This window comes from Cetorhinus maximus, chromosome 8 (assembly GCF_964194155.1).
Source record: "Cetorhinus maximus chromosome 8, sCetMax3.hap1.1, whole genome shotgun sequence".
Lineage (NCBI taxonomy): Eukaryota > Metazoa > Chordata > Chondrichthyes > Lamniformes > Cetorhinidae > Cetorhinus > Cetorhinus maximus.
In genome coordinates, this window is record NC_135886.1 from 16,956,767 (window position 1) to 16,977,484 (window position 20,718).

Below are 20,718 nucleotides of genomic sequence, written 5' to 3' on the forward strand. Positions count from 1 at the left end.
CCACCACACCCCCCACCCCACCCGGACACAGGCAGCGCTGAGTGCTGCAGCGCGTTTCACGCTGGACGAGCCTTAATTGGCCTGCAAGCTTGAAATTGCAATAGGGCCCCCAATAGTGGGCAGCTCCCGGGCCCTCCCACCGTACCCACCTGACACGGGCAAAATTCTGCCCCATGTGTCACATAAGGTACAAAAACCACAACAGAACTTTTATTTCAAGTATACAACAAGGAAAACCAGTCATTTCCTGCTGTTATTTTTTCTGTTATTAGCAGAGGTTGCCAATTGAGGGAAACTTGCAAACACCAATTGCAATTAGCCTCTCAGTGACCCTTATATCTATTTAGCCAAATTTCTATGTGAAGGGGCTACTCCTCAATTTCTGGTTCCACTTCAGCCCCGTGCTCCCGATCATTAGCCGCACGGGGCGGCGAGGCGGGCGCAGATCAGACGACCTCTTTGTTGGTCTTCTCTTGGTCCTGGCTGAGATGGCCATTTACAGGTTCAGGCAATGGGTGGCTGACTACCTCTCTTACATGGCTACGTCTGCGTGGTGGAGAGGGAGCATGTGCTTATTAACTTTCCTTTAAATTTTTTTTTGCTTTTGTTAAACGGGGTAATGGTGCCCCTTTCAAAGGGGGACTTAATTGGTATTAGGTGCACAAGAGAGGTATTTAGTCCAATTCCCCTTTGGGAGTCCCTAAACAAAATGGACAGGAGATGTTGGCAGCTGATCATTATAACCATTATTGCTAAATAAAGAAGCATATTGAAGCTTTCCATTTGATCTGTTTCTGCCGCTATGTTGCTTCAATAGCTGACCGCACCATAAACAGTTCCCATTTGAAATATGTCCACACCATAAATTGACTTAAGCGGAAGCGGTTTGGCAGCGCAATTAATGGCACCACTAAACACGTAACAAATCTCTCTAACCATGTACTCTCAGAAAGTAAGGAGTTTGTTCTTGTGCATGGTTTCAATTTTGGCGTGCCTTCATCCCGAATCAAATGGGAAGAGTATTAGCTGAGTTCAAACTCCTCTATTCCCAATTATCCCGCCACAAACCAGCGACACTGAATCCTTGAAAGCGCGCCTTGCTGATCTGGCGCACGTATATTGCGGGATTCTGAATGATCTGCCTGACTTTCACATGCAACGTGAGTGTTTTAAACGTTGCGAGGCCTTAAGACCAACCAGGACATACACAACAGTAAACCTGACAAAGGGACAGGAATGGTCATTATTAGCAAGCATGATCATATCAACAAAATGTACGTCATTCTTAATGACAGATCCAAATTTGAATCTATTGGACCTGCTGCTCAACATGACTGGACAGCCTTGCTCGAAAGAAAACAAAAAAAAAAGCTTGCTGGACTTGTATAAGAGCAATGAGCTACCACATGATACATATGGCAGGGCTCATCCTCACAGTTCGCTACGTCCACGTATGTATGGGCTGCCCAAGACACACAAATGTGATGTCTGTCTACAACCCATCTTATCTATGACCGGCTCTGAACAACATGAATTGGCCAAATGGTTGGGGGAATTGTTACAAGCAGTTTTGACCAGGTTTTCCACATACACAGTGAAGGACTCCTTCATATTTGTGAAAGCAATACAGGACTTGCATATGCTGTGTCCATGTGCTCATTTGACATCGCTAGCCTATTCACCAATGTTCCACTTAAGAAAGCCATCGACATTTTTGCTGCAGCACTATATTTTTTATTCATTCACGGGGTGTGGACTTCACTGGCTGGGCCTATCCCTAGTTGCCCTTGAGAAGGTGGTGGTGAGCTGCCTTCTTGAACTGCTGCAGTCCATGTGGTGTAGGTACATGCACACTGCTGTTAGTGAGGGAGTTCCAGGATTTTGACCCAGCGACAGTGAAGGAACGGTGATATATTCCCAAGTCAGGATGATGAGTGACTTGGAGGGGAAATTTCAGATGGTGGTTTTCCCATCTATCTGCTGCCCTTCTCCTTCTAGGTGGTCGTGGGTTTGGAAGGTGCTGTCTAAGGAGCCTTGGTGAATTCCTGCAGTGCATCTTGTAGATGGTACACACTGCTGCTACTGTGCATCAGTGGTGGAGGGAGTGAATGTTTGTTGATGTGGTGCCAATCAAGTGGGCTGCTTTGTCCTGGATGGTGTCCAGCTTTTCAGTGCTGTGGAAGCTGCACTCATCCAGGCAGCTCATGGTGATCTAGACCTGCCACCATTGTGTCAATCAGTATTCATTGAGCTTATGAACTCGGCAACTTGTGCAGTGGAGTTCAGTTTTAATGACACCATGTATGCCCAAATGTTTCCATGGGATCCCCTCTTGGCCCAGCTCTCACAAATATCTTTGTTAGGTTCCATGGGAAACGTGTCTTCGACGGAAAGACACCAAACCTCATACCCCTCGCATTGGCGAGTTGGACCTGCCTGAGAGCACATTCCGGGGGGCAAGGGGAGTCGGACCTGCGTGGGGGCACGTTCTTGGGGGGCATGGGGGGTGCGAGGGGAGTCGGACATGCGTGGGGGCACGTCCTGGGGGTGAGGGGGAGTCGGACCCTTCCTGAGTTGCTTGGCAGATTTGAAAAAAAGTGTGAGTGACCTCACAGGAAAGTCAGAGGAATGCCCGTGGGTACTTCTCGTGACCCAGAGGAGCCCATGTGCAGGAAGTGTCACCGGCTGCACAAGCTCCACGTTTCAAAGTTTGAGCAGCGGCTGGAGACACTGAGGTGCATCCATGAGGCAGAGAACGACGTGGATAGCACGTTCAGAGTGGTGGTCACACCGCAAGTGAGGGGAAAGCAGGCAGATAGGGAATGGGTGACCGCCAGGCAGTCCAAGAGAAACTGGCAGGAAGTGCAGGAGTCCCCAGAGGCCACACTCACTAACCGGTTTTCCATTCTGGATATCAGTGAGGGCGATGGAACCTTGGAGGAGTTCAGCAAGAGCCAAACCCGTGGCACAACGTGTGGCCCAGCTGTACAGGAGGGGTGGAAGAAGAGCGGAAGGGCAATTCTGATAGGGGATTATTTAGTTAGCGGAGCAGACAGGCATTCCTGTAGCCGTCAAGGTGACTCCAGGGTGGTTTGTTGCCTCCCTGGTGCCAGGGTCAAGGATGTCACAGAACAGCTGCAGGACATTCTTGTGGAGGAGGGCGAACAGACCAGAGGTCGTAGTCCACATTGGTACTAATGTCATAGGTAGGAAGGGGGATGTGGTCCTGCAATTGGAATTTAGGGAACTAGGTAGAAAATTAGCAAGCAGGACCTCTAAAATTGTAATCTCTGGTGACTCCCAGTTCCACGCGCAAGTGAGTACAGAAATCGGAGGATGAATGCATGTCTGGAAAGATGGTGCAGGAGGGAGGGCTTTAGATTCCTGGGACACTGGGACTGGCTCTTGGGGAGATGGTACCTGTACAAGCCGGACGGGTTGCATCTGAACAGAGCTGGGACTGAGTTCCTTGCGGGTCGTTTTGCCAGTGCTGTTGGGGAGGGTTTAAACTAACTCAGCAGGGGTGTGGGAGCCAGGAGAGAATATTAGAAAGTAATACCAGGGTGCACGGAATGTTGGGAGAGGCGGATAGCACTAAAATAGAGAATAGTAAGTTAATAGATGGGGTTGGAGTAAGGGAGCAAGTAACAAAGTCTAATTCAGGGTTACACTGCATGTATGTGAATGCACAGAGTATAGTTAATATAATTGGAGAGTTACAGGCACAGATTGCCTTGTGGGATTATGATGTTGTGGTGATAATGGAGACCTGGCTTAAGGAAGGGCAGATCTGGGTGTTAAATATCCCAGGTTACAAGGTGTTGAGAAAAGATAGGAAAGGAAAAAAGGAGGAAGGGTGATGTTTTTAGTTAGGGAGAGTATTGCAGTACTGGAGAAAGAGGATGTGTCAGAGGTTTAAAGGACAGAATCGGTTTGGCTAGAGCTAAGGAATAAGAAGGGTACAATTACATTGCTTGGTATAGTATATAGACCTCCAGCTGGTGGGAAGGATATAGAGGAACAACTCTGCAAGGAAATTACAGAGAGTTGTAAACATCGTAGTGTAGTTATAATGGGGGACTTTAATTATCCGTATATAGGCTGAAGTAGTGTTGTGTAAGGGACAGTGAGGAACAGGCGTTCCTAGATTGTGTTGAGGAGAATTTCCTACAGCAGTATGTGTCCAGTCCAACAAGAGAGGAGGTACTGCTAGACCTGGTTCTTGGAAATGAGATGGGCCAAGTAGATGAAGTGTCATTGGGGGAACATTTAGAGGACAGTGATCATTGTATCATAAGGCTTGGGATAATGGTGGAAAATGACATTGGTCAGTCCAGAGTAAGAATAATCAACTGGCACAGAGTAGACTTCAATGGGGCAAGAACAGAGCTGGGCCAGATAGACTGGAACCAAAGGTTGGTGGGAAAAGCAATAGCTGAACAATGGGCTACCTTCAAAGAGGAGATGGTTTGTGCACAGTCAAGGTATGTTCCCTCAAAATCGAAAGGTAGGACAAACAAATCCAGGACTCTCTGGATGACAAAGGAGATAGAAATTAAGTTAAAGAAGAAAATCTGTGCTTACGACAGGTGTCAGGTAGCAAATACAATTGAGAACCAAGCTGAATACAGAAGGTTCAGGAGGGAAGTGAAAAAGCAAATACGAGAAGCAAAGAGGGATTATGAAAAAAGACTGGCAGCTAACATAAAAGGAAATCCCAAAGTTTAAGTATTCTATAAGCACATCAATAGTAAAAGGGTGGTAAAAGGAGGAGTAGGGCCGATTAGAGACCAAAAAGGGGATTTATACAGAGAGTCAAGAGGCATGGCTGAGGTGTTAAATGAATACTTTGCATCTGTGTTTACCTACGAGGCAGATGCTGCCCAGGCCATGGTGACAGAGGAGGAAACTCAGTCACTAGAAGGGTTTAAAATTGATAAGGAGGAGATGTTGGATAAGCTGTTGGTGCTTGAAGTTGATAAGACACCGGGACTGAATGAGATAGAATATTGAAGGAAGTGAGAGTGGAAATTGCAGAGGCACTGACAATAATCTTTCAATGTTCCCTGGATTCAAGGGAGGTGCCAGAGGACTGGAGAATTGCAAACGTTATGCCCTTGTTCAAAAAACGTTATGAAGATCTACCCTGCAATTACAGAATAGTCAGTTTAACTTCGGTGGTGGGGAAACTTCTAGAAACTATTATTCGGGATAGAATTAACAGTCATATGAAAAAATGTGCATTGATTCGGAAGAGTCAGCACGGATTTGTTAAAGGAAAATCGTGTCTAACTAACTTGCTGGAGTTTTTTGAAGAGGTAACAGAGATGGTTGATGAGGGCAAGGTCGTTGATATGGTGGGTACGGATTTCCAAAAGGCATTCGATACAGTGCCACACAACAGACTTATGAGGAAAGTTATAGGTCGTGGGATAAAGGGGACAGTAGCAACGTGGATAGAAAATTGGCTAAGGGACAGGAAACAGAGAGTAATGGTTAATTTTTCAGGCTGGAAGATGGTTTGTAGTGGAGTTCCCCAGGGGTTGGTATTGGGACCCTTGCTTTTCCTGATAGATAGAAATGATCTAGATCTTGGTGTGCAGGGGATAATTTCAAAGTTTGCAGATGACACAAAACTTGGGAGAGTTGTAAGCTGTAGGGAGGACAGTGTAGAACTTCAAAAGGACATCGACACATTGGCGGAGTGGGCAGATAGGTGGCAGATAAAGTTCAATGAGGAGAAGTGTGAGGTAATACACTTTGGTCCAAAAAATATGGAGAGACAGTATAAAATAAAGGATACTATTCTAGAGGGTGTGCAGGAGCAGAGAGGCCTGAGTGCATATGTACATAAGTCGTTAAAGGTGGTAGGACAAGTACTGAGAGCTGTTTCTAAAGCATACAGTATTCTAGGCTTCATTAATAGGGTCATAGAGTACAAGAGCAGGGAGGTTAAGATGAACTTATATAAGACACTGGTTAGACCTCAGCTGGAGTATTGTGCACAGTTCTGGGTGCCACACTATAGGAAGGATGTGAACACATTGGAGGGTTTAAGAGGGTTACAAGAATGGTTCCAGGAATGAGACACTTAAGTTATGAGGAGAGATTGGAGAAGTTGGGACTGTTTTCCTTGGAGAGGAGAAGGCTAAGAGGAGGCTTGGTAGAACTTTTCAAAATCACGGTCTGGACAGAGTAGATAGGGAGAAACTGTTCTCGCTCGTAAATGAATTGAGACCCAGAGGGCACAGTTTTAAAGTGTTTTGCAGAAGAATCAAATGCAAGGTGAGTAAAAGCTTTTTCACACAGTGAGTAGTTAGAGTTTGGAATGCACTGCCTGGAAGTGTAGAGGAGGCAGGTTCAATTGAGGCATTCAAGAGGGCATTGGATGATTATTTAAATAGAAACAATGTGCAGGGTTATGGGGAAAAGACAGGAGGTTGGCACTAAGTTAAAATGCTCAGAAAGCTGGTGCAGACACGATGGGCCGAATGGCCTCCTTCTACACAGTAACAATTCTGAGATTCATGCAGCGAGTGGTTGGGGTCTGGAATGCACTGCCTGAGAACATGGCAAGACCAGGTTCAATCGAGCCATTCAAAAGAGAATTAGGCTGTTATCTGAAAAAGGAGAATGTGTGGGGTTTTGGGGGGAAGGTAGGAGAATGGTAAGAGCCAGTGCAGACACAATGGGCCAAATGGCCTCATTCTGTGCTGTAACAATTCTGTGACTCTGATGAAGTGTCACAGATCTGATATATTAACTGCTTTCTCGCCACAGATTCTGCCAGACTTTCAGAATGTTCCCAACATTTACCTTGAACCTTCTCTCAGGTTTAACGGGTGAAGTTGAACCAATAAGAATGTGAGTTGTTCATTGTTTGAAGATCAGGTTTCCTGTCTGCCAGCCATTTCATATTCCAGCTTGCTTATGGCTCTGCTATGAACTTCAGACTTCTAATCACTTTCAGGAAAAGTGAAACTGACAATATCATGAACTTACAAGATCAAGGTCTTGCACATGTAACCGAGGCTGACAGACTGTCCCACACATTCTGTCCTCATCAAATAAACCATTATTGGCTTTGACAGATGAAGTTCCTCATGCAACTGGGTTTGCAAATTGCAATTGATAAATTGTGACCAGCCTCCCCTCTGTATTAAAAATCAGTTGTGTGAAAGGAACATGGTTTTATATTTTAACGGCCTGTTGCCAATGTTGATGCAGTAGCAGGGCCCAAGCGGTCTACAATGTTTGATCCTTCATTGTGACTATCGTTAGCTTTCCACGGTAACATGGGATAATCACAGAGCTTTACCTATGCTTCAAACACTGGCTTTGGAGCAGCAGGTGCTTATGTCAGGTCTTGGCTGGACTTTGGCTGTGCCAGAATCTCCTCCCTCGGGGAAGGGAAGAGGCTACAATCCAGCACCTTTCCCGATATCATCAGGGAGAGAGAGAGAGAGAAGGGGCCGGTGGAGTGATCTTTGCCAGAATTCCTAGCAGATGTGTCACTGCTGTGAACAACACAGTGCCGCTGAGTAAAGCAGGCTGATTGGTACAATCCACCCTGATTAAAGTGGGCTCACTGATTTTTATAAATTCATTCATGAGATGTGGGCTGCGCTGGCTGGGTCAGCATTTGTTGCCCATCCCTAATTGCCTTTAAGAAGGTGGTGGTGAGCTGCCTCCTTGAACCACTGCAGTCCATGTGGTGTAGGTACACACACAGTGTTGTTAGGGAGGGAGTTCCAGGATTTTAACCAAGCGACAGTGAAGGAACGACAATATATTTCCAAGTCAGGATGGTGAGTGACTTGGAGGGGAACTTCCAGGTGGTGGTGTTCCCATCTATCTGCTGCCCTTGTCCTTCTCGATGGTAGTGATCGTGAGTTTTGAAGGTGCTATCTAAGGAGGCTTGGTGAGTTGCTCAGTGCATCTTGTAGATGATACACACTGCTGCTACTGTGCATCAGTGGTGGAGGGAGTGAATGTTTTTGGATGTGGTGTCAATCAAGAAGGGTTGCTTTGTCCAGGATGATGTCGTGGGAGCTGCGCTCATCCAGACAAGTGGAGAGTTTTCCATCACACTCATGACTTATGCTTTGTAGATTGTGGACAGCTTTGGGGAGTCAGGAGGTGAGTTACACATCGCAGGATTCCTGTCCTCTGACCTGCTCTTGTAGCCATAGTATTTATATGGCTAGTCCAGTTCAGCCTCTGGTCAATGGTAACCCCCAGGATGCTGATAGTGGGGGATTCAGTGATGGTAGTGCCATTAAACTGTCTCGGCTCACTCTCAGGCTGTTCAGATTCACAATCAGACTGTCCGGAATCACACCCAGGCAGTCCGGACTCACATGCAGACTGTCTGGAACCACACTCGGCCTATCCGGATCACAATCAGAATGTCCCGAATCACACTCAGACTGTCCAGACTCAAACAGACGAACATATGAAATAGGAGCAGAAGTAGGCTACTTGGCCCCTCGAGCCTGCTCTGCCATTCAATAAGATCATGGTTGATCTGTTTGTGTTTCGATTTCCACGTTCCCATCTACCCCCGATAACCTTTGATCCCTTGCCTAACAAGAATCTATCTACTAAGATAAAAGCAAAAAAATTCGGATGCTGGAAATCCAAAATAAAAACAAAAATACCTGGAAAAACTCAGCAGGCCTGGCAGCATCTGCAGAGAGGAGCACAGTTAACGTTTCGAGTCCGAATGACCCTGAAGGGTCATACGGACTCGAAACGTTAACTGTGCTCCTCTCCGCAGATGCTGCCAGACCTGCTGAGTTTTTCCAAGAATCTATCTACCTCTGTCTTAAAAATATTCAGTGACCCCGCCTCCACCACCTTCTAAGACAGAGAATTCCAAAGTCGCACAACTCTGTGAGAGAAAAAAATTCTCCTCATCTCTGTCCTAAAAGGGCGACGCCTAGTTCTGGACTCACTCACAAGAGGAAACATCCTTTCCACGTCCACCTTGTCAAGGCTGTTCAGGGTCTTGTAAATTTCAATTAAGTCACACCTCACTCTTCTAAACTCCAGTGGAAACAAGCCCAGTCTGTCCAATCTTTCCTCATAAGACAACCCACTCATTCCAGATATCAATCTAATAAATCACCTCTAAACCGCCTCCAATGCATTAACATCCTTCCTTAAATAAGGAGACCAAAACTGCACAGTATTCGAGATATGGTCTCACCAATGCCCTGTATAACTGAAGCATATCATGTTCAATTCCTCTTGTAATAAAGGATAACATTCCATTAGCCTCCTTAATTATTTGCTGTACCTGCATACTAACTTTTTGTGACTCATGCACGAGAATACCTTGGTCCCTCTGCAGCTTAGAATTCTGCAGTCATTCTTCATTTAAGTAATACTCTGCTTTTCTATTCTTTCTGCCAAAGTGAACAACTTTACATTTTCCCACATTATACTCCATCTGCCAGATTTTGGCCCAATCACTCAACCTATCTATAATAAGACCATAAGACATAGGAGCAGAAGTAGGCCATTTGGCCCATCACGTCTGCTCCACCATTCAATAAGATCACGGTTGATCTGATAATCCTCAACTCCACTTTCCTACCTTTCCCCCATAACCCTTAATTCCCTTACTGATTAAAAAATCTGTCTATCTCCGCCTTGAATAGACTTAACGACCCAGCCTCTACAGCCCTCTGTAGTAAAGAATTCCACAGATTAACTACCCACTGAGAGAGGAAATTCCTCCCCATCTCTGTTTTAAATGGGCGACCCCTTACTCTAAGATTATGCCCTCTGGTCCTAGACTCTCCCACAAGGAGAAACAACCTCTCAGCATCTACCCTGTCAAGCCCCCTAAGAATGTTATATGTTTCAATAAGGTCGCCTCTCATTCATCTAAACTCCAATGAGTACAGGCCCAACCTACTCAACTTATCCTCATAAGAAAATCCCTCCATCCCCAGGATCAACCTAGTGAACCTTCTCTGGACTGCCTCCAATGTCTGTATATCTTCCCTTAGATAAGGGGACCAAAACTGTTCACAGTATTCTAGGTGTGGTCTAACTAGAGCCTTGTATAGTTTTAGCAAGACTTCCCTATTTTTATACCCCATTCCTTTTGAAATAAAGGCCAACATTCCATTTGCCTTCCCTATTACCTGCTGAACTTGTACACTAGCTTTTTGGGATTCAAGTATGAGGGTTCCCAAATCCCTCTGTGCTGCAGCTTTCTGAAGTCTTTCTTAATTTAAATAATATTCAGCTCCTCTATTCTTCCTGCCAAAGTGCATAACCTCACACTTTCCCACATTATATTCCATCTGCCATTATTGCCCGCTCACTTAACCTCTGCAGACTCTGTGTCATCCTCACCACTTGCCTTCCCACCTATTTTTGTGTCATTCGCAAACTTGGTGATAGTACATTCACCGCCCTCATCCAAGTCATTAATATACTGCGACCTCCTTATCTCCTCTTCACATTCTGACTGTCCGGATTCAGACTCAGACTGTCCGGAATCACACTGAGAGCATCCAAACTCACACTCAGACTGTCTGGACTCACACTCAGACTGTCTGGACTCACACTCAGGCTGTCTGGATTCACACTCAGATTATCAGGATGCACACTCACTCAGCTCTGCATTCACCTTTCCAGAGCACAAGCAACCTGAATTCCTGGCCTCCCGTTAATCTGTTTATGGAACAATTCAATAAATATGTTTGTTTTTATTCCACATTTTTCAGACAGAGTTAAATCCAACAGTTTCAGTCCTTATACGTAATGTTTTTGAAATGGGTGGGACTGGCTCTGGATAATATCCTAGATTGCCTGAAGTGTTGGGATTGAGAGGGAATTACTATACAGAAGAGATCATGTTGGCTCCTGTGGGTTTTTGACTGATGCTGGATAACATTAGCTGCTGTGGATTTAGTTTACATTCGCTGGGATTCCAGTCAGTTGATGCCACTGGCAACAGAAAGGAGCAATTTATAAAAATAGATTTTTAAAAATTGCATCTTGGACAATCCAATAATATTTCTGATTTCAAACCAAAGAGATTAAACCTCATGAAGAAAAATGATGAGAAATTATTTGAGCTTCTTCACAGTTACTCTTGGTCCAGGAGGTGAAATAATATTCGCTCCTGATCGTTAATAATTAGCTGCCAATGGGCGATGTATCGATTGATGTTGGTTTGAGGATTATGGATTGCCTCACACCCCTGGCGAAACGTGACCTGTGGAGAAAATATTTAAAATGAAAGGTCATTGGACTGAAACATTAACTCTGCTTCTCTCTCCACAGGCTGCTGCTGCTGCCGGACCTGCTGAGCTTTTCCAGCACTTTCGCTTTTTATTTCAGATTTCAAGCATTTTCTTCGTTAAGTGTGACCTTGGGGGTGGACTCCCTTCCGCCGGCAGAGAGACCCCCCATCTCCACAGGCACTGACCCACCCCTTACCCCCAAGGTGTAGACCCCACTCTGCCCCTCCAAGAGCCACTCCCAGCCTCAGCCCCCCACCCCCCACCACCAGGTGCCAGTAACCTCGGACCATTGAAAACCCAGAGAGAGAGAGAGACCTGTAGCTGGAGCGAGTCAGCCAACAAGCACAATTCGCCCAAGATTCGGCCTCGTTTCCTCACTTTGTGCATCCAGCGGATTCCCACCCACAGAAAGGGACAGGTTCCTGTTCCCAACCCCGAGAGCGCCTCCCGGTAACCTGCAGGCAGAGTGGCGAATAGTTAATGCAATCGGAGTGACTGTGGGCCGGATAAATCCGTCTCTGTGGGACAGATTGCTGTTGTGTCTGAGACAACACACCAGAGGCATCAGCTTTCCCGTACGTCGCTGCCATTTTCCAGCTGCTGACGGTCCGGGGGCTGATTTGATGGAATGAACAGGTTGTTGGAAGTGGTCACGGAAGAAGAAGGAGGAGGAGGAGGAGAGGGGGGAGGCTCTGGAGAGTCGATGCTCCTTCAGTCTGGCGGCTCCCTCTCTCTCTCTCAGGGCAAGAGTTTGATATTTAGACGGGTCTTGTGGCCGCTGCCAGTTTGAGCCGAGCAGAGACACTGTTCGCTCTGACTTCACCTGGTTTGCTCTGTCCCTTTACTCCGGAAAGAGAGGAGAGAGAGAGAGAGAGGAGCAAGAGAGAAAAGCTGACTGTCCTTGTGTAGGGGGGAAATTTGCAGGGTGAGTGAAGCCAGGGTGCCGTATGATAAGCTCCGTGTGTGTGTCATCTTACCGGGGACGCAAGTCAGGGAATAAAGCTCCTTCTAAACCATGTCTGAGAGAAGAGATGGGCAAGGGGGAGGACAGCGAGAGAATCACCATTAACGTCGGTGGAACCAGGCATGAGACCTACAGGAGCACCTTACAGACCCTGCCGGGGACCCGGCTGGCCTGGCTCGCAGACCCCGGAGCCCAGGCAAACTTGGACTTCGATGCCAAGTCCAGGCAGTTTTTCTTCGACCGCCACCCCGGGATCTTCGCCTATGTCCTGAACTATTACCGGACGGGCAAGCTGCACTGCCCGGCCGACGTGTGCGGACCCCTGTTCGAGGAAGAGTTGGCTTTCTGGGGGCTGGACGAGACCGACGTGGAGCCCTGCTGCTGGATGTCCTACCGGCAGCACCGGGAGGCCGAGGAGGCGCTGGACATCTTCGAGCCGCCCGATGGCCACTACAACGGCCACGACCGGGACGAGGATCCGGAGCTGGAGCCGGAGCCCAGCCGGATACTGGGTCTTGGGGAGGGGAACCCCAGCCGCTCGGCTCCTGGCAACTGTTGGAAGAAGTGGCGACCCACAGTCTGGGCACTTTTCGAAGACCCCTACTCCTCTCGGGCAGCACGGGTAAGGAAGGGGTTAAACCCCCCCCCACCCCCTCCCTGCTGCTCAATTTCACCGGCTCATCCCGGATAAACAAACCGATTTCTCCCCGAATCCACAACAGAGATTCCCGCATTTGTTTCCCATTTGTAGATTGCAATTCATTGAAAGAAATGCTAATCAGAATTTTGACACAAACTCATTGACTAAAACCCCCAGCTTAAGGTAAACAATAAGTTAACGTTTTTTTGTTTTACAAACAATCCTCATTATATTTACCAAAAAAAAATAGGACAATATAAACCCGGGCTTTGGGGGTGGGTGGGAGGTGGATTGGCATTAAACTGCCCGTTGAATGAACACATTCTGCTGGTTGCGGTCAGTCCATCAGTCTGGCCGGAAATAAAGAATATTTTGAAATATATTTGGTGTTCAGTGCCGAAAACTGTCAGCCCTTATTTGAGGTCTAGGAGGATCGGGAAATGACTTCGACACCGAGCATTTCAACAGCGGCACTAAATACACAATCATTCCACAGCAAAGCGAGGGAGTTCCGAGAATTATTTAGCAATAAATCTTGAGTTCTTAAACTGCAATTCCAGTTTTTGAAAGATTTATCCATCAGTTTGGCACCAATGGATTGAAAGGGTGTGGAAGATAAATGTACACACAGAAAAACACAGAGATATAAACAGACAGACACCCGGGCATGGACACAGGCAGTCAGGTAGAGAGACACACCCAGACAGACACACACCCAGACATAGACACAGACAGACACAGACAGGCAGAGACACACCCTGACACACACATCCAGACATAAACACAGACAGGCACACGCACATAGGCATACACACACGTAGGCATAAGCACACAGGTGGACATAAACACAGACACCCAGACACACACACACTATCTATTTAAGAATCGGGATGTTAATAGAGACGGAAAAGACTACAATTCTGTATAGCTGTTTACTGCGAGCAGCCTCCTTGCTTCCTCAAAGCTCCAGCTCCGAGCCAGACACACAAGCTGTGAATATGGTCAGTTAGAGGATAAAATGGCACCAAATTCAGCAAAACATCTACTGCCTCAGGGAGAACATGAGTGGTAGAATGGGACTTTCTGCCCATCACAATTTAAGTTTGGGACAGGAACACATCCCAGAGGTGTTCTTAATTTAAGATTTGGTTTGAAGTTAATCAATTCCTTATGAATAGGCTGAAAATGTTTAGGAAGGAAAGTTCCGGGTGATTTTTGAAATACTCTGTATTTTGAATGTGGTTTCAACCATTTTGTTTCACTTTGAGAGGAGCTGTGGGCCGAGTCCATTGTGTCACTAGGTCCATGAATGCAGCTGTCCACACTTTGCTGTTTGTTTATCATTAGACAAGGAAAGGTTGGCAGGTATTTTATTAATAAAGATTCTGAAAGCCCGTGTTTTATTGTGCTTGTGTCCAATAGGACAGTCCCCTCATTGAGGCAAAATAAGGTAAGGTTCTTAAAAAAAATGGACAGGTCATGAGCAGAAGTGCGAGAGGAGAGATCAGATTCATGGTCAAAGAGGAGGCTTTTGAAAGATGGTGGAGAGGTAATAAACTGAGATGAGATCAAACCCAGAGTAAGAGTCAAAAACTGAAAGCTTTGTCAGGAGACTGGAGGTGGGGGAAGGGCAGACACATGGGAACACCGCCACCTGGAAGTTCCCCTCCAAGTCACTCACCATCCTGACTTGGAAATATATCGCTGTTCCTTCACTGTCGCTGGATCAAAATCCTGGAACTCCCTCCCTAACAGCACTGTGGGTGTACCTACACCACATGGACTGCAGCAGTTCAAGAAGGCAGCTCACCACCACCTCCTCAAGGGCAACTAGGGATAGGCAATAAATGCTGGCCCAGCCAGCGAAGCCCACATCACGTGAATGAATGAGAAAAATAGCCTGGAGGATAGTTTGGGAGGAGGAGAAATGTAGAGGAAGCAAAGGTTGAAGTAGTTCAGTGCCTTGGATATGGAGGGCTGGAGGTATAAGTTATGTTCTGGTTGGATATGTCAGTGAGAGATTTGTAAATGAGATAGGGATGATGAAATGGTGATGCAGCTTCTGTATCTGAGGGATGCCTATTGACTGGGGAAGTGGTGTATTATTGCTGAATAGCACGGATTATAATGGAAAATATACAAAATGCTCCCCTCATCAAAATGTGCTTCACAAACTGTTTACATTCACATGGCCTGTGGTTAGATCCAAATCTGGTCAAAACAGCTCATCACATCGTCAGACTTTGATTTTCTGATCCAATTGGTGCAGTTTCCACTCTGAAATTGTTTGAAACAATAATAATATAAAATAACCCAGCAGCCATTTTTCCACATACATATTTCTATGTAGGTGATGGATTCTTTGGCCCTCCTGGGCACAGCGGCAACTTTTAAAAGTGTTTCACTTCCGAATGAGCTCAATCCTTCATTTACTGAATGCATTCTTGAGAAGGCAGCTGAGCCAAACAGGTCAGATGGTGCTGAGTTAGACTAGTCTGTGTGGGGTTACAGCTAATTCCAGCAGGGGAGCTCGGAGCTAGCAATCTGAACCAGGAGTTAGAGAGAGGGAAAATAGCCTGAATTCCAGCCCAGTGCCAGACCCCCCCACCCAACTCGGTGTCAGCCACACCCTCCTGCTTGGTGTCAGCCCTCTCCACCCCCCCCGCAACTCGGTGTCAGCCCTCCCCCCCACTCCCCACTCGGTGTCAGCCCTCCCCCCCTCCCCACTCGGTGTCAGCCCTGCCCCCCTCCCCACTCGGTGTCACCCCTCCCCCCCCAACTCGGTGTCACCCCCCCCCTCCCCACTCGGTGTTACCCCTCCCCCCCCAACTCGGTGTCACCCCCCCCCTCCCCACTCGGTGTCACCCCTCCCCCCCGAACTCGGTGTCAGCCCTCCCCCCCCTCCCAACTCGGTGTCACCCCCCCCTCCCCACTCGGTGTCACCCCCCCCCTCCCCACTCGGTGTCACCCCTCCCGCCCCAACTCGGTGTCACCCCTCCCCCCCCTCCAACTCGGTGTCACCCCTCCCCCCCCAAACTCGGTGTCAGCCCTCCCCCCCTCCCCATTCAGTGTCACCCCTCCCCCCCACAATTCGGTGTCAGCCCTCCACCCCCTCCCCACTTGGTGTCACCCCCCCCTCCCCACTCGGTGTCACCCCTCCCCACTCGGTGTCAGCCCTCGCCCCCTCCCCACTCGGTGTCAGCCCTCGCCCTCTCCCCACTCGGTGTCACCCCTCCCCCCCTCCCCACTCGATGTCACCGCCTCCCACCCTCCCCACACGGTGTCACCCCTCCCCCACCACCAACTCGGTGTCACCCCTCCACCCCCCACAAACTCAGTGTCACCCCTCCCACCCTCCCCACTCGGTGTCAGCCCTCACCCCCTCCCCACTTGGTGTCACCGCCTCCCCCCCTCCCCACTCGGTATCACCCCCCCCACCCCCCCACCCCAACTCAGTGTCACCCCTCCCTCCCCACTTGGTGTCACCCCTCCCCCCCAACTCGGTGTCACCCCTCCCCACTCGGTGTCAGCCCTCGCCCCCTCCCCACTCGGTGTCACCCCTCCCTCCCTCCCAACTCGGAGTCAGCCCTCGCCCCCTCCCCACTCGGTGTCAGCCCTCACCCCCTCCCCACTCGGTGTCACCCCTCCCTCCCTCCCAACTCGGTGTCAGCCCTCGCCCCCTCCCCACACGGTGTCACCCCTCCCTCCCTCCCAACTCGGAGTCAGCCCTCGCCCCCTCCCCACTCGGTGTCAGCCCTCACCCCCTCCCCACTCGATGTCACCGCCTCCCACCCTCCCCACTCGGTATCACCCCTCCCCCCTCCCCACTCGGTGTCAGCCCTCCCACCCTCCCCACTCGGTGTCACCGCCTCCCCCCCTCCCCACTCGGTATTACCCCTCCCCCCCCCCAACTCGGTGTCACCCCTCCCTCCCCACTCGGTGTCACCCCTCCCCGCCCCCAACTCGGTGTCCCCCCTCGCCCCCCAACAACTCGGTGTCACCCCCACCCCCCCACTCAGTGTCAGCCCTCGCCCCCTCCCCACTTGGTATCACCCCTCCCCCCCCCAACTCGGTGTCACACCTCCCCCCCTCCCCACTCGGTGTCCCCCCTCCCCCCCCAACAACTCGGTGTCACCCCCACCCCCCCACTCAGTGTCAGCCCTCGCCCCCTCCCCACTTGGTATCACCCCTCCCCCCCCCAACTCGGTGTCACACCTCCCCCCCTCCCCACTCGGTGTCACCCCTCCCCCCCACCCCAACTCAGTGTCACCCCTCCCTCCCCACTCGGTGTCACCCCTCCCCCCCAACTCGGTGTCACCCCTCCCCCCCTCCCCACTCGGTGTCAGCCCTCCCCCCCTCCCCACTCGATGTCACCGCCTCCCACCCTCCCCACTCGGTGTCACACCTCCCACCCTCCCCACTCGGTGTCACCGCCTCCCCCCCTCCCCACTCGGTATTACCCCTCCCCCCCCCCAACTCGGTGTCACCCCTCCCTCCCCACTCGGTGTCACCCCTCCCCCCCAACTCGGTGTCACACCTCCCCCCCCTCCCCACTCGGTGTCAGCCCTCCCCCCCTCCCCACTCGGTGTCACCCCTCCCTCCCTCCCCACTCGGTGTCACCCCTCCCCGCCCCCAACTCGGTGTCCCCCCTCCCCCCCCAACAACTCGGTGTCACCCCCACCCCCCCACTCAGTGTCAGCCCTCGCCCCCTCCCCACTCGGTATCACCCCTCCCCCCCCCAACTCGGTGTCACACCTCCCCCCCTCCCCACTCGGTGTCAGCCCTCCCCCCCTCCCCACTCGGTGTCACTCCTCCCCACTCGGTGTCACCCTTCCCCGCCCCCAACTCGGTGTCACCCCTCCCCCCCCCCACTCAGTGTCAGCCCTCGCCCCCTCCCCACTCGGTGTCACCCCTCCCCCGCCCCCAACTCGGTGTCACCTCTCCCCCCTCCGCACTCAGTGTCAGCCCTCCCCCCCTCCCCACTCGGTGTCACCCCTCCCCGCCCCCGACTCGGTCTCCCCCCTCCCCCCCCCAACTCGGTGTCACCCCTCGCCCCCTCCCCGCTGGGTGTCACCGCCTCCCCCACTCCCCACTCGGTGTCACCCCTCCACCTCCCCCGTCCAACTCAGTGTCAGCCACGCCTTCCTGCTCAGTGTCAGCCCTCCACCCCCCCCCCAAAACTTGGTGTCAGCATCCCCCCCCAACCCCTGGCTCGGTGTCAGCACCCCCCTCCCCTCGGTGTCAGCTCCCCCTCCACAGCCCCCACAAAGCAGCAAAGAGGGGTTCACTGAAAGAACTAAATAATTCTCAACAGCCTGTCTTCCCCTGATGGTTCAGTGTGTTTAACTGGTCAGCGCGGAACTGGTTCTGTGTGTTTAACTGGTCAGCGCGGAACTGGTTCAGTGTGTTTAACTGGTCAGCGCGGAACTGGTTCTGTGTGTTTAACTGGTCAGCATGGAACTGGTTCAGTGTGTTTAACTGGTCAGCGCGGAACTGGTTCTGTGTGTTTAACTGGTCAGCGCGGAACTGGTTCAGTGTGTTTAACTGGTCAGCGCGGAACTGGTTCTGTGTGTTTAACTGGTCAGCATGGAACTGGTTCAGTGTGTTTAACTGGTCAGCGCGGAACTGGTTCAGTGTGTTTAACTGGTCAGCGCGGAACTGGTTCTGTGTGTTTAACTGGTCAGTGCGGAACTGGTTCAATGTTTTTAACTGGTCAGCGGGAACTGGTTCTATGTGTTTAACTGGTCAGCGCTGAACTGGTTCTGTGTGTTTAACTGGTCAGTGCGGAACTGGTTCAATGTTTTTAACTGGTCAGCGCGGAACTGGTTCAGTGTGTTTAACTGGTCAGCGCTGAACTGGTTCTGTGTGTTTAACTGGTCAGCGCGGAACTGGTTCAGTGTGTTTAACTGGTCAGCGCGGAACTGGTTCAGTGTGTTTAACTGGTCAGCGCGGAACTGGTTCAGTGTGTTTAACTGGTCAGTGTGGAACTGGTTCAGTGTGTTTAACTGGTCAGCGCGGAACTGGTTCTGTGTCTTTAACTGGTCAGCGCGGAACTGGTTCAGTGTGTTTAACTGGTCAGTGTGGAACTGGTTCTGTGTGTTTAACTGGTCAGCGCGGAACTGGTTCTGTGTCTTTAACTGGTCAGCGCGGAACTGGTTCAGTGCGTTTAACTGATCAGCGCGGAACTGGTTCAGTTCGTTTAACTGGTCAGCGCGGAACTGGTTCAGTTCGTTTAACTGGTCAGCGCGGAACTGGTTCAGTTCGTTTAACTGGTCAGCGCGGAACTGGTTCAGTTCGTTTAACTGGTCAGCGCGGAACTGGTTCAGTTCGTTTAACTGGTCAGCGCGGAACTGGTTCAGTGTGTTTAACTGGTCAGCGCGGAACTGGTTCAGTTCGTTTAACTGGTCAGCGCGGAACTGGTTCAGTACGTTTAACTGGTCAGTGTGGAACTGGTTCAGTGTGTTTAACTGGTCAGTGTGGAACTGGTTCAGTGTGTTTAACTGGTCAGCGCGGAACTGGTTCAGTTCGTTTAACTGGTCAGCGCGGAACTGGTTCAGTTCGTTTAACTGGTCAGTGTGGAACTGGTTCAGTGTGTTTAACTGGTCAGCGCGGAACTGGTTCAGTGTGTTTAACTGGTCAGTGTGGAACTGGTTCAGTGTGTTTAACTGGTCAGTGTGGAACTGGTTCAGTGTGTTTTACTGGTCAGCGCAGAACTGGTTCAGTGTGTTTAACTGGTCAGCGCGGAACTGGTTCAGTGTGTTTAACTGGTCAGTGCGGAACTGGTCAGCGTGGAACTGGTTCAGTGTGTTTAACTGGTCAGCGCGGAACTGGTTCAGTGTGTTTCACTGGTCAGCGCGGAAGTACACAGAGCAGAGAGGGCCCAAAATCGATTCGTAGTCTTAGCAGAGTTACCTTGTTTTCTGAATGAACACACTGGGGTTTTTTTTTATGGACTTATATCAGTTGGGTTGGGTGGTGGTGGGGTGGGGTGGGGGGTGGGTGCGGGGAGGGGGGCAAAACGTGACCACATTCGGTACCAGTGCCAGCTCATAAGACAAGTGTTTGGCAGCCCATGACGGAGCTGCACGCCATTAGTGTGCTTCTTGTGCCCATCTGAAATGAACAAGGTATTACTTGAATCGTAACACCCAGCAATTAACAGAACTGAACTCCGCTGGATCCGAACTCCCCCAGCTCCCCCTGACTCCTAGCTCCCCTGGCCTCCCCTGGGTTCTCCCAGCTCCCCTGGCTCCTGGTTCCACTGGGTCCAAACTGTCCTGGTTCATACAAACATACGAATTAGGAGCAGGAGTAGGCCACTTGGTCTCTCGAGCCAGCTCCGCCATTCAATAAGATCATGACTGATCTTATATAACCTCACGCCATATTCCTGCCTTCCCCCCCCCGATAACCTTTCAACAAATAAAGAATCTATCTAGCTCTGCCTTAAAAGTATTCAAAAACCCTGCTCCCACTGCCTTTTGAGGAAGAGAGTTCCAGAGACTCACGGCCCTCCAAGAGAAAAAAATTCTCCTCATCTCTGTTTTAAACGAGTGACCCCTTATTTTTAAATAGTGACCCCTAGTTCTAGATTCTCCCACAAGGGGAAACATCCTCTCCACATCCACCTTGTCAAGACCAACCTTAAGGCTGGAGGGCAGGCCAGGAGCCCCAGCGAGCTCCAGATTATTCATGAAACTTCATCCACTGGCGGGATGAAGTTTCATGTCCGTATTGTAAAAAATTAATAAAGTGTATGTGTTCTTTATTAACATGTCCCATCTTGTGGGACATTGTCACATGAGGGGTACATATTAATAATTTTTTAAGGTTTCTATTTTTAATGT

At 49.9% G+C, this 20,718-nt stretch overlaps 1 protein-coding gene across 2 annotated transcripts in view; it reads left to right on the forward strand.

The window, feature by feature from the left end:
• The first annotated feature begins 12,182 nt into the window (after positions 1-12,182).
• Positions 12,183-20,718, forward strand: part of kcnc4 (potassium voltage-gated channel, Shaw-related subfamily, member 4) — a 68,098-nt gene continuing 59,562 nt past the window's right edge. For both annotated transcript variants that reach the window (XM_078546511.1, XM_078546512.1), the window contains exon 1: positions 12,183-12,853. In XM_078546511.1, the coding sequence (XP_078402637.1) occupies positions 12,215-12,853 (639 nt within the window). In that variant the 5' untranslated portion in view covers positions 12,183-12,214. The remainder of the gene's footprint in view (positions 12,854-20,718) is intronic.